Here is an 11,602-nt window from a genome sequence, read left to right as displayed (position 1 = left end):
ATGTTGTTGTGCCATGGAGCTCTCCAGCACTTCCTTTGATTACTTTTTTTTCCATACTTTTTTTTAATTGGTGCATCAAATTCAAACATCTTATTGGGTAAAAAAAACTTTTGTGTACAAACATGTACACATCGCTGATTTAACCCCTACCCAATTCCCACCCCATTCCCTCCCCGTCCCTCCTTCCCTGGCTTAGTGTTTTAGAGATTTTCCTCTTCCCCCCTTCTTTATCCTCCTTTAGGTTGTCTTGTTTGCTCCTCTATAGGATTTCCTTTTTCAAGAGTTCCTCCTATGACCCATTTCCCCCAAACTCTCACATATTAGGGAAAGCATCTGATTCCTTATTTTGTGTGAATGACTAATCTCACTTAGCATAATGTCCTCCAGTTCCATCCATTTCCCTGAAAATGATGTAATTGAGTTTTTTTTGATGGATGAGTAAAATTCCATTGTGTACATATCCCACAGTTTTGTAATCCATTCATCTGTTGATGGACATCTTGGCTGGTTCCATAGTTTGGCTATGGTGAATTGTGCAGCTATGAACATAGATACACATGCATTAGTTTGGTAGTTTGGTTTCTTTTCTTTTGGGTAGATACCCAACAGTGGTATTGCTGGATCAAATGGTAGGTGTGTTCCCATTCTTCTGAGGATTCTCCATACTGTTTTCCAAAGTGGTTGCACTAATTTGCAATCCCACCAACAATGTCTTAAAGTTCCCACTTCTCCACATCCTCGCCAGCATCTGTTGTTGTTTGTGTTTTGAATGATTGTCATTCTAGTTGGAGTTAGGTGAAATCTCAGGGTAGTTTTGATTTGCATCTCTCTGATTGCCAGTGATGTTGAGTATTTTTTCATGCATTTATTGGTCATTTGAATTTCTTCTTTTGTGAAGTGTCTATTTAGTTCTCTTGCCCATTTTGTTATTGGATGCTTTGTTTTCTAAGTGTTGAGTTTCTTGAGTTCTCTGTATATTCTAGATATTAGTCCTCTATTGGTGGTATAGGTGGCAAAAATCTTCTCCCATTCTGTTGGCTCTCGATTGAGGTTCTTGATAGTTTCCTTCGCTGAATAGAAGCTCTTCAGTTTCATGCAATTCCATGTATTGATTCTCCTTTTAATTTGTTGTGCCTTTGGGGTCTTGTTGAGGAAATGTTTGTCTGTCCCTATGTGTTGTAGTGTTGGGGACCTATGTCTTCTTCAAGGAGCTTAATTTCCAAGTCTTTGATCCATCTTGAGTTGACTTTTGTACAGGGTGAAAAAGTGGGATTAATTTCCAATTTTCTGCATATGGTTAACCAGTTTTGCCAACACCATTTGTTGAAGAGGCTATCTTTTTTTCAGTGTATGTTTTTGGCCCCTTTGTCAAAAATCAATTGACTAAAAGTGTGTGGACTTGCTTCTGGGTCTTCTATTCTGCTCCATTAGTCTATATATTTGTTTTTGTGCCAGTACCATGCTGTTTTTATTACAAAGGCTTTGTAGTATAGTTTAAAGTCAGGTATTGTGATTTCTCCTGCATGGTTTTTGTTGCTGAGAACTACCTTGGCTATTCTGGGCTTTTTGTTATTCCAGATAAATTTAAGGACTGATTTTTCTATGTCTGTGAGGAATGATCTTGGTAGTTTAATGGGCATTGCATTAAATCTGAGAGATCACTTTTGGAAGGATGGCCATTTTAATGATATTTATTCTGCCAATCCATGAACATGGAAGATCCTTCCATCTTCTAAGATCTTCTTCAATTTCTTTTTTTCAGTTTTTTATAATTTTCTTCGTAGAGATCTTTTACCTCCTTGGTCAAGTTTATTCCTAAGTATTTTATTTTTTTGTGGGAGATCCTGAGTGGAAGTGTTTTCTGAATTTCTTTTTCAGTGGATTTATGGTTGTTGTACAGGAAAGCTTCTGATTTTTTAAGATTGATTTTGTATCCAGACACTTTGCTGAATTTGTTGATCAGTTCTATAAGCCTTTTGGTTGAGTTTGTTGGGTTTTCTAAATATAGTATCATGTCATCTGCAAATAGTGAAAGCTTAAGTTCTTCTTTTACTATTTGTACTCCTTTGATTTCCTTTTCTTGCCTTATTGCTCTGGCTAGAGTCTCTAGTACTATATTGAAGAGAAGTGGTGATAATGGACATCCTTGTCTCATTCCAGTTTTTAGGGGGAATATTGAAGTTTTTTCCCATTTAATATGATATTGGCAGTGGGCTTATTGTAGATTGCCTTAATAATGTTGAGATATGTTCCTTCTATTCCAATTATCTGCAGTGTTTTTATCATAAATGGATGTTGAATTTTATCAAATGTTTTTCAGCATCTATTGAAATGATCATGTGATTTTTGTCTTTGATTCTGTTTATATGGTGAATTACATAGATTGATTTTCGTATGTTGAACCAGCCTTGCATCCCTGGGATGAACCCTACCTGGTCATGGTGTATGATTTTCTTGATGTGATTTTGAATGTGTGTTGCTAGTATTTTGTTTAATAGTTTTGCATCCAAGTTCATCAGAGATGTAGGCCTGTAGTTTTCCTTCCTTGAACTGTCTTTATTCGGTTTGGGTATTAGTGTGATGTTGGCTTCATAGAATGTATTTGGAAGAGTCCCAGTTTTTTCTATTTCCCGAAATATTTTGAGGAGTATTGGGGTTAGCTCTTCTATAAAGGTTTTATAGAATTCACTTGGGAAACCATCTGGTCCTGGGCTTTTCTTTGATGGTAAGCTCTTTATTGCTGTTTCAATCTCTTTGATTGTTATTGGTGGATTTAAATGTTCTATATCTTCTTGACTCAGTTTAGGAAAGATGTATTTATCCAGGAAGTTGTCGATTTCCTCCAGATTTTCCATTTTGTTGGAGTATAGTTTTTCAAAGTAGTTTCTGATAATCCTCTGGATTTCTGCACTGTCAGTTGTAATTTCTCCTTTTTCATCCCTTATCTTCATAATTTGGGTTGATTCTCTCTCTTTTTTTTAGTTAGGTTGGCTAGTGGTTTATCTATCTTGTTAATTTTTTCAAGAAACCAGCTTTTGATTTTGTTGATTTTCTGTATTGTTTTTTATTCTCTATTTTGTTAATTTCGGCTCTAATTTTAATAATTTCCCGTCTTCTTCTGGCTTTGGGGTTCAATTGTTCCTGCTTTTCAAGGGCTTTGAGGTGTGTCATTAGGTTATTTATTTGAACGTTTTCTGTTTTTCTTATGTGAACACTCAGTGCTATAAATTTTCCTCTTAATACTGCCTTCAAAGTGTCCCAGAGGTTTTCATATGTTGTTTCTTTATTTTCATTTGTTTCTAGAAATTTCTTGATTTCACCTTTTACATCTTCTATGACCCATTCTTCATTCAGAAGTGTGGTGTTCAGTCTCCACATGTTTATATTGTTTCTCTGGGTCTTCTTATAGTTGATTTCTAGTTTCATTCCATTATGGTCTGAAATGTCACAGGGAAGTATGTAACACTTTTTAAATTTGCTAGTGCTCATTTTGTGTCCCAGGATGTGATCTGTTTTGGAGAACATTCTGTGAGCAGCTGAGAAAAATGTAAACTCCACTGTAGTTGGGTGAAATATTCTCTATGTGTCCACCAGGTCCATTTGGTTAATGGTGTTCTTTAGTTCTGAGACATCTTTACTGACCCTTTGTCTGGAAGATCAGTCTAGTATTGTGAGACGTGTGTTGAAGTCTCCCAGTATTATTGTGTTGGGATTTATGTGTGACTTCATGTCACAAAGAGTTTGATTTATGAAAGTAGCTGCCCCTATGTTTGGGGCATAGATGTTGATTATTGTTATTTCCTCTTGCTGGACTATTCCTTTTACCAGTAAAATGTGACTTTCTTTGTCTCTTCTAATAAGTTTGGGTTTGAAGTCTAACTTGTCTGATATTATAGTTGCTACTCCTGCTTGTCTTCGAGTACCATTAGCATGGATTACCTTGCTCCAGCCCTTTACCTTGAGTTTTTTCCTATCTTTACTTGTAAGGTGTGTTTCTTGTAAGCAGCAGATGGATGGATTCTGGCTTTTAATCCATTTTGCCATTTTATGTCTTTTTATTGGGGAGTTGAGGCCATTTACATTCAGTGTGATTATAGAGAGATAATTTTTAATTCTCAACATGTTAAGATCTTATTTCTGTTTGAGATACTGTTTATTCTTTTTTGATTAGTTGTCTGCTGGATGACAATTCTTGTTTCTTTGGTTCTGGCATGTATTACCCATTTCCTCTTTGCAGTTAATCTCCTTGAGTATTTTCTCTAACGCTGGTTTTGAAGACATAAATTCCTTCAGTTTCTGTTTGTCATGGAAGCTTTTATTTCCCCATGTAATTTGATAGATAGTTTTGCTGGGTAGGAAATTTTTGGCTAGAAGTTGTTTTCTTTCAGAATTTGGAATATGTTACTCCACACCCTTCTGGCTTTCATGACTTGGTTTGGGAAGTCTGGAGTGATTCTAATTGGTTTGCCTCTGAATGTCACGTGGCCTTTTGTTTTTGTTGCCTTTAAGATTCTCTCCTTGGCTTTCACATTAGTCATTTTGACAATTATGTGGTGTGGGGATCCTCTTCTCTGATCCTGTCTAAAGGAAGTTCTATAAGTTTCCTGGACCTGTGTATCGACCTCTTGCTCTATGTTTGGAAAATTTTCTGCTATCACTTCCTTGAAGAGATTATTGATCCCTTTGTTTTTTTTCCACTTTTTAAAAAATGTTTTATTACAAAGCTTTTTAAAAAAAATGCTCAGCACATCAACTCAAACTGGAATGACAAATGTTAGATGACAATTTGTGACAAAGGATGTGCCCTGCTATTAAAAAAAATGGGTACATCAATGCTCATTTTAACAACTGGCATAAAATCCCACTAATTGGCTAATAAAAACAGATACAAATACAGAACGTTTAAAGTAATAACAATTCAAGTGCTGGGCTTTTTTATAAAAGGAGAAGGAAAGAAATAAAAATTCACTGCAAACCAGTCTGCTGAAAGTATGTTAAGGTTTACCATTTAAAAAAAGAAAAGCAAATCAGAAGAAAAAGTGAAACAGGGTTGCCAACTGCTACTGAGAGAGTGAATTTGGCTATTAAGTTTATTTAACTCTATCAAACACCTTACAAGGACAGAGAGGTCACTGTTTGTCATGGGCAATTCACAGAGAAGCTGCTAACTGGACAAGCTTTCTCAGAAAAAGGCTTCTTTCCATTTCAAACTTTTCCAGACCTTTGAATTTTTATTTAAAAGCTCATAGCTAGCAAAATACACACGAAAATTAAAACTACAAAGTGTAAATTAAAAAAAATTCAAGTTTAAAAAAAGAAGCAAACATGAGATTGATCCTTTTGCACTGTTAAATAAAAGCTTGGGGAGAAAGGAAGAAAAAGAAAAACGACAGAAACAAAGAGTTTCGGAACTTCCACAAATTCCTCCACTGGGACGCTGACGGACGCACTGGCTTCTGGCTCCAGTTGCACGTGGCATGCAAATGCAGCCAAGTTACTGTCCTTGCCAGAAGGTTCCAGGTATGGAGGCAAGAGACGCAGGGAGAAAAGCTGCTAAGCTGATGGGCCCACGAGCATTTGCATGTGCTTTTACATTTCCTTTATATATATATATATAAAAAAACAAACCTTTTTTATGCTTTCTTTTGGAAGTTGGCTATTGCAGTAGACAGAAGGTGGCTGGCAGTGTCTCTGTGGAGCAGCATCTCTAGTGGTGACCTCAGCATAGAGTTGGTGTCAGCACTCCTGTGGGCTCGCCTGGACAAGCTGGGGAGACAGGCTAGGTTTTCAACAAGCTTCCATCTCCAGAAGAGGTCCTGGGGTCGCTGCCTTGGCTTTGCATGTGGGGAAGGAGCTTCGTTTTCCACCATGTTTCAGATGTAGGCAGCTGTCATTCTTGGACCTGTACCTGATGTAGATTCCTGCAGCTTCTCTGTCTTCCTCTTCTTCTTACCGTAATTGTCTCTTGCAGACCAGCCTGGGTAAAGCTGCATATGTAGCTGTCTCTCTTTTTGTGATAATTCATAATATTTAGCATGCTCTTCCCGGGAGAGGGCATGCCACCTTCTGCCTAGGATCTGGTTGATAGCCACACTTTCCTTCAGAGTACACTCGGCTACGACATTTGCTCTCATTTCTTTCATGTATAACATAAAAGCATTCAGAGGCTTCTTAATGTGAGGTCTTTTTGGCTCCTGCTCCTTTCTCTGTTCATGCTGAGGCTTCACGTGCATTAGCTCACTGTCTGTGTGGGGATGCTCCTGTTTGACCTGAGGCATTACAATAGCTGGATGAGGGATGCCAGTTGTATGGGGACCAGGAGGACCAGGAAACATATGATGGATAAACCAGCCAAGAGGTGGAGTAATCTGTCCAACATCACCTGGAGATAGCGGGTAAAAGGTAGGAATATCAGGAGCTGGAGGATGTCTGGACATGCCTTGTTTGGAGTTGACATCTGACGGGATGTGTGATGGGTGTGATCTTGGAGAAAAGTGCACATCGCTGTAGGTGATGAGGGGCATGAGTGGGTGGACTGCATGGGACGGTTGCACCACGGGCACTTTGTTGGATGTTCTTGGGATGGGTGGAGAAAGGGATACATTTGACATGTATGGGTCATTGTTCATATTTGGCATCATTATGTAGCCGGAATAACTCGAGTAGGAGGGTCCCTTGTTATACAGGCCTCCATCTGGATGCTTTCCATCTTCAGGGTGTTCTCTGGCCTTGTCGTGGTAGGATTCCTGAGAGGTGTGTGCTTGTCTGGCCACCTGCTTGGTGGCCTGCGTGGTGCCCGCGGCGCCCTGACATGGGCGCCTTCCTCCCTGCCCCAGGCCCCAGCCCTCCTGCCAACCAGCGGCTCGGGCTCGCCTTTCTTCTGGGCCAATGGAGGGGCTGATTTGGACCCAAACTAACCCCAGCAGAGCCACCCGTTGGAAGTGAGTGGGGCTGTGGGCGGTGGTGGCGCGGGCCAGCCTCTCGGGGTGCGGGGACCGGCGCGCGCCCGCCCGGGCAGCTGTGGCCCGCGACCTTATTGATCCCTTTGGTTTCACCTTCTTTTCCCTCCTCTATTCCAATTAATCTTAGGTTAGCTCTCTTAAAATGGGCCCATATTTCTTCAATGTCAGATTCCTGCTGTTGGATATTTTTTTCTAGATTAGAAACTATGCGTTCATTTTTGGAGTGATCATCTTTTAGGAGCGAGATTCTATTCTCCATGTGGTCTAATCAGTTGTTTGTACTTTGAATTGAGGCCTTTACTTCATTGATTGCATCCTTTATCTCTTTTTGACTCTCTCTAAATTCTTTTCGAAAGTCCTCTATTATTTCTAAAGTTATTTTCTTGATTTGATCTTCTAGAGATCTCTGGATTTCTGGGTTATCAGGTTCTGATGTTGTGGGGTTGTGGGCATTTATTGCTCCATTGTTATTCCTCTTTCCCATGATTTCGGAAGTTTGTGCCTTCTCTGGGTTCTTCCCTAGGTCACTACGACTTCACTTAAGGTGCTGTGGATCTCGAGTCTGTGGTATCTCAGTCCCCACTACTCCTTTACTGGGTTGTATCGCAGAGTCTCAGACCCAGGGAGTCAATCGAGGCTGCTTTAGACCATGGGGGGTGCCAGGTTGGGCATTCTCCAGCGGGGAGTTGTGACTATGGTGTGATATCTCTGCCACCGCCACTCCCCCACTGGGTTGGACTGCTAAAATCTCCAACCCAGGGAGATTATATGCGCATGTCCCTTGGAGTGCAGTACTGGGATTTCTCCTCTAGGGGCCGCAGTTTGACTCACGGTTGTTGAGTGCGCTGATGGAGCTGTAGTGGACTCGGTGAACTTGCTGCTGCTGCCACTGGCAATATGGCACTGCTGCCACGCCCTCGGCTGTGAGGCTGGCCTATTTCTTCTCTGGTTTTGAGCTCCGCTCTGAGTCCCTGCCAGGTGTGCTGAGCCAGGCTCTTGGGAGCTTTAGACGTTCCTTGCGCCGAAAAAACTGCTGACTGCCGTCCGGCTGCTCAGCAACTGCTCACCTTGGTTCACTGTCCACCCCTCCTCTCTGGAGTCTGGTGGCTGGTTGAGTGTGTTGTCTGGAGCTGTCCGGTGAATTTGCCGCTGCTGCTGGCAGTAAAGCACTGCTGCTGCGTCCTCAGCCGTGAGGGTGGCGTAATTCTTCTCTGGTTTTGAGCTCCCCTCTGAGTCCCTGCAGGGTGTGCTGAGCCTGGCCCTTGGGAGCTTTAGACGCTCCTTGTGCCACAAAAACTGCTGACTGCCACCCGGCTGTTCAGCAACTGCTCACCTCGGCTCGCTGTCCACCCCTCCTCTCTGGAGTCTGGTGGCTGGTTGAGTGCGTTGGTCTGGAGCCGTCTGGTGAATTCGCCACTGCCGCTGGCAGTAAGGCACTGCTGCTGCATCCTAGGCCGTGAGGCCTGCGTACCTCCTCTCTGGATTTGAGCTCTGTCCTGAGTCTCCCTCCTCTCTGGAGCCTGGTGCTGCGAGGGTAGATGTGGCCCGCGCCGCTCCGCACCACGGCTCTGGCTGCTCCACACCGCGGCTCCGGCTGCTCCGTGCCACGGCTCCAGCTGCGGCACTACAGGCTGGTTTCTTTCTGGTGTCTTGTTTTTCCAGCCCTCTTTTTCTCTGTCCCTTGTTTTTACAGTTTTTATTTCTTTGCTGATGGTGTTTTCTGGCTCTGATAGGCACTGGTTTTGTGGCAATAGAATTAGATTGTTAGCAGGACTCATAAGCGCCGCTTTTCTCCGTTGCCATCTTCCAAGAAGTCCCCCCTTTGGTTACTTTTTGCTGTGATCTTTTTTTTGGGTCTAGATTGCATCAGAAAAAAATGGGATTTAAGCTGGGCATGGTGGCTCACCATGCTTGTAATCTCTGCACTTGGGAGGCAGAGACAGGAGGATGGCGCAGGTTCGAAGCCAGCCTCGCTGGCTTAAGAGACCCTGTTTCCAAATAAAAAGTATAAAATAGGTCTGGGAGTGTAGCCCGGAGGTAGAAGGGCTTCCAGGAACCACAGTACCACCAGAAAAATGGGTTTCCCCCTAACATATATCCATCCTCATTTTTCATTCATCTCTCTTTCTCCCAAGACATCCTGAGATGCTGGGAGATACCTCCCTTTGGCAGCTGAGAGTCTGGGATCCATTTAGGGCCTGTTAATGCACTGGCAGAAGAAAGTGATCCAGCATGCTGGACACAGCCACAGCTATATAATTGCATAGGGATCAGAGGGACTGCGCGCCTCTGGTAATTGCTTCAGAGGAGGTCAGTGGAACAGAAGCTTGCTTCTCTGTGGGCCTCTCCCTTGGCCCCACCAAATTTCCTCTTGGCCAAGGCGAGTCTGCCAATCCTGTGACATGCATCTGTTTGACTTACTGCTGCTCATCTTCTCTCCCTGTCTAACTCTGCCACCCCTATTCCGAGGGCATGGGTTCCATCAATCTCTCCCAACACCAGGGCCAGGTAGGGAGACTCAAAGTCTGAAAGTGGGACTGATGGCTTAGTTCCCCATGCACCTGGACAGCATCTAAGGCTTTGAACACATTCCATGATGGGGTCATTCATCTCTTTCAGGGGTACCTTTACTAACCCAAACATCTGGGCAGGGAGGTTCATTTTACCTTGCTTCTAAATACATGGGCAAGAGGGAGCATTACTTCTACAGTGACGTCTGTTAAGAGCCATCTGGGAGCTAATCGCTGGGGAAGACCTGAGCAGGTAGGTAGGAGCAGAGAGGGAATGAGGGGGCCTGGTATTCATGAAAATGGACTGTGCGTTGTCTGTGACAACCCGGCAAATCAGTGAAAGTACTTTTGAAAAATTTGCATTAGAATTAGAGCTGTCCTAATCAGTGAAGGGCTGAGCAGAGTGAAAACTCAACAACTCTTCTTAGATGCACTAGAAAAAAATGGACCTCTGTGCTCCAAATGGGAGAAACAGACATGTGGATACAGAGAGTCGCAACTTATTAGAGCAGAAACCTCCAGGATCCAGTGCCGGAACAGGAAAGCCTGAATGTTACTTACAAATTGCTGGAAACTCAATATAGATAACTCTCAGAGTTAAAAACTCCAGGAGATCCAGTCAGAGAGTCCTCTACACTTTTCGTTTTACCTCCAGGAGCTAGACTTGGTTCTCACAGCAAATATTGGAGAAAAAAATCTTCTCATATTTCTGACAGAAGGAAAGAGAAAGAAAACACTGTATAGCTAACCATAGTGGCACATGCCTGGAATCCCAGCTCTTGGGAGGCTGAGAAGGAGAATTCCAGCGAGGCTCAGTGACTTAGGGACACTGTCAGCAATCTAGCAGTATTCTATTTCTGTTCTTTAAGAACAGGATATGTGCTCTTTGGTCTATACCCTAAATTAAAAAAATAGCCGGGCGTGGTGGCGCACGCTTGTAATCCCCATGCTTGGGAGGCAGAGACAGGAAGATCATGCAGGTTCGAAGCCAGCCTCGCTGGCTTAAGAGACCCTGTTTCCAAATAAAAATATAAAAAATAGGTGTCTGGGAGTGTAGCCCGGAGGTAGAAGGGTTTCTAGGAACCCCAGTACCACCAAAAAATAAATAAACAAATAAACAAACAAATAAATAAATACAATAAAAAGGGCTAGGGGTATAGCTAGGGGACAGAATGCCCTTGGATTCAATCTTAGTACAATAAATAAATGCCTACATATGTACGCAAATAAATAAGAAATTACTTTAAAATATACCAGAGTATTCTGTTCTTATTAATAAGGCTTGACCTCAGAAGAAACTATTCAAATACAGCCTAACCAGAGCGTAAGTACCCTGGGGGAAGAAAACACCCAACTCCAGTCCACTCTCGCCGCCTTGTCCCACAAAGGGGGGCATCGAGAAGCACCTGTGAAGTTAATAGTTCAGTGACATAACCTCAGTGAAAAATGGAGATTTAACTATAAGATTCTGGAATGTTTTCCCCTCTTGATACCTTACCACTACCACATTATCAAATGTGTATTTATTGCAATTACATTTACCCAGTGCATCATGTCTGGTTATAAAGAAAAATTACAAGGCACACTAAAAGGAAAGATAAACAAAAAAAAGCAAAGAAAAAAGGTGTTTGTGTGTGTGTGTGTGTGTGTGTGTGTGTGTGTAGTACTGGGGGTGGAACCCAGGGGTTTTCTACCTCTGGCCTACACTCTCAGACCTATTTTATATTTTATTTGGAAGCAGGGTCTCACTAAGTTGCTGAGAGCCTCACTAAGTAGCTGAGGCTGGCTTCAAACCTGTGTGATTCTCCTGTCTCAGCCTCCCGAGTACTGGGATTAAAAGTGTGAGCCATGCCTGGCAGAAAAAAGGTTTTAAGAGTTAGAGTAGCCAGGCATGGTGGCACACGCTTGTAATCCCCGTGCTTGGAAGGCGGAGACAGGAGGATCGTGCAGGTTCGAAGCCAGCCTCCACTGGCTTAAGAAACCCTGTTTCCAAACAAAAAATATAAAATAGGTCTGGGAGTGTAGCCTGGAGGTAAAAGGCCCCTGGGTTCCATCCCCAGTACCATAAGAGAGAGAGAGAGAGAGAGAGAGAGAGAGAGAGAGAGAGAGAGAGAGAGAGAGAGAGAGAGA

General features: G+C 42.7%; 1 protein-coding gene across 1 annotated transcript; it reads right to left on the bottom strand.

The window, feature by feature from the left end:
• Window positions 1-5,873: 5,873 nt before the first annotated feature.
• On the bottom strand, window positions 5,874-6,437 carry LOC308273677 (lymphoid enhancer-binding factor 1-like; the record flags this gene model as incomplete). The annotated part of the gene is made up of 1 exon (XM_080710932.1): window positions 5,874-6,437. One exon carries the CDS (start codon window positions 6,435-6,437, stop codon window positions 5,874-5,876), a length of 564 nt encoding a protein of 187 aa, XP_080567058.1.
• Window positions 6,438-11,602: the final 5,165 nt, after the last annotated feature.

This window comes from Muscardinus avellanarius (genome assembly GCF_963383645.1).
Source record: "Muscardinus avellanarius genome assembly, chromosome: 14".
Classification (NCBI taxonomy): Eukaryota; Metazoa; Chordata; class Mammalia; order Rodentia; family Gliridae; genus Muscardinus; species Muscardinus avellanarius.
Note: the sequence above shows the minus strand (reverse complement) of the source record. Positions and strands in the feature narration are given on the sequence as shown.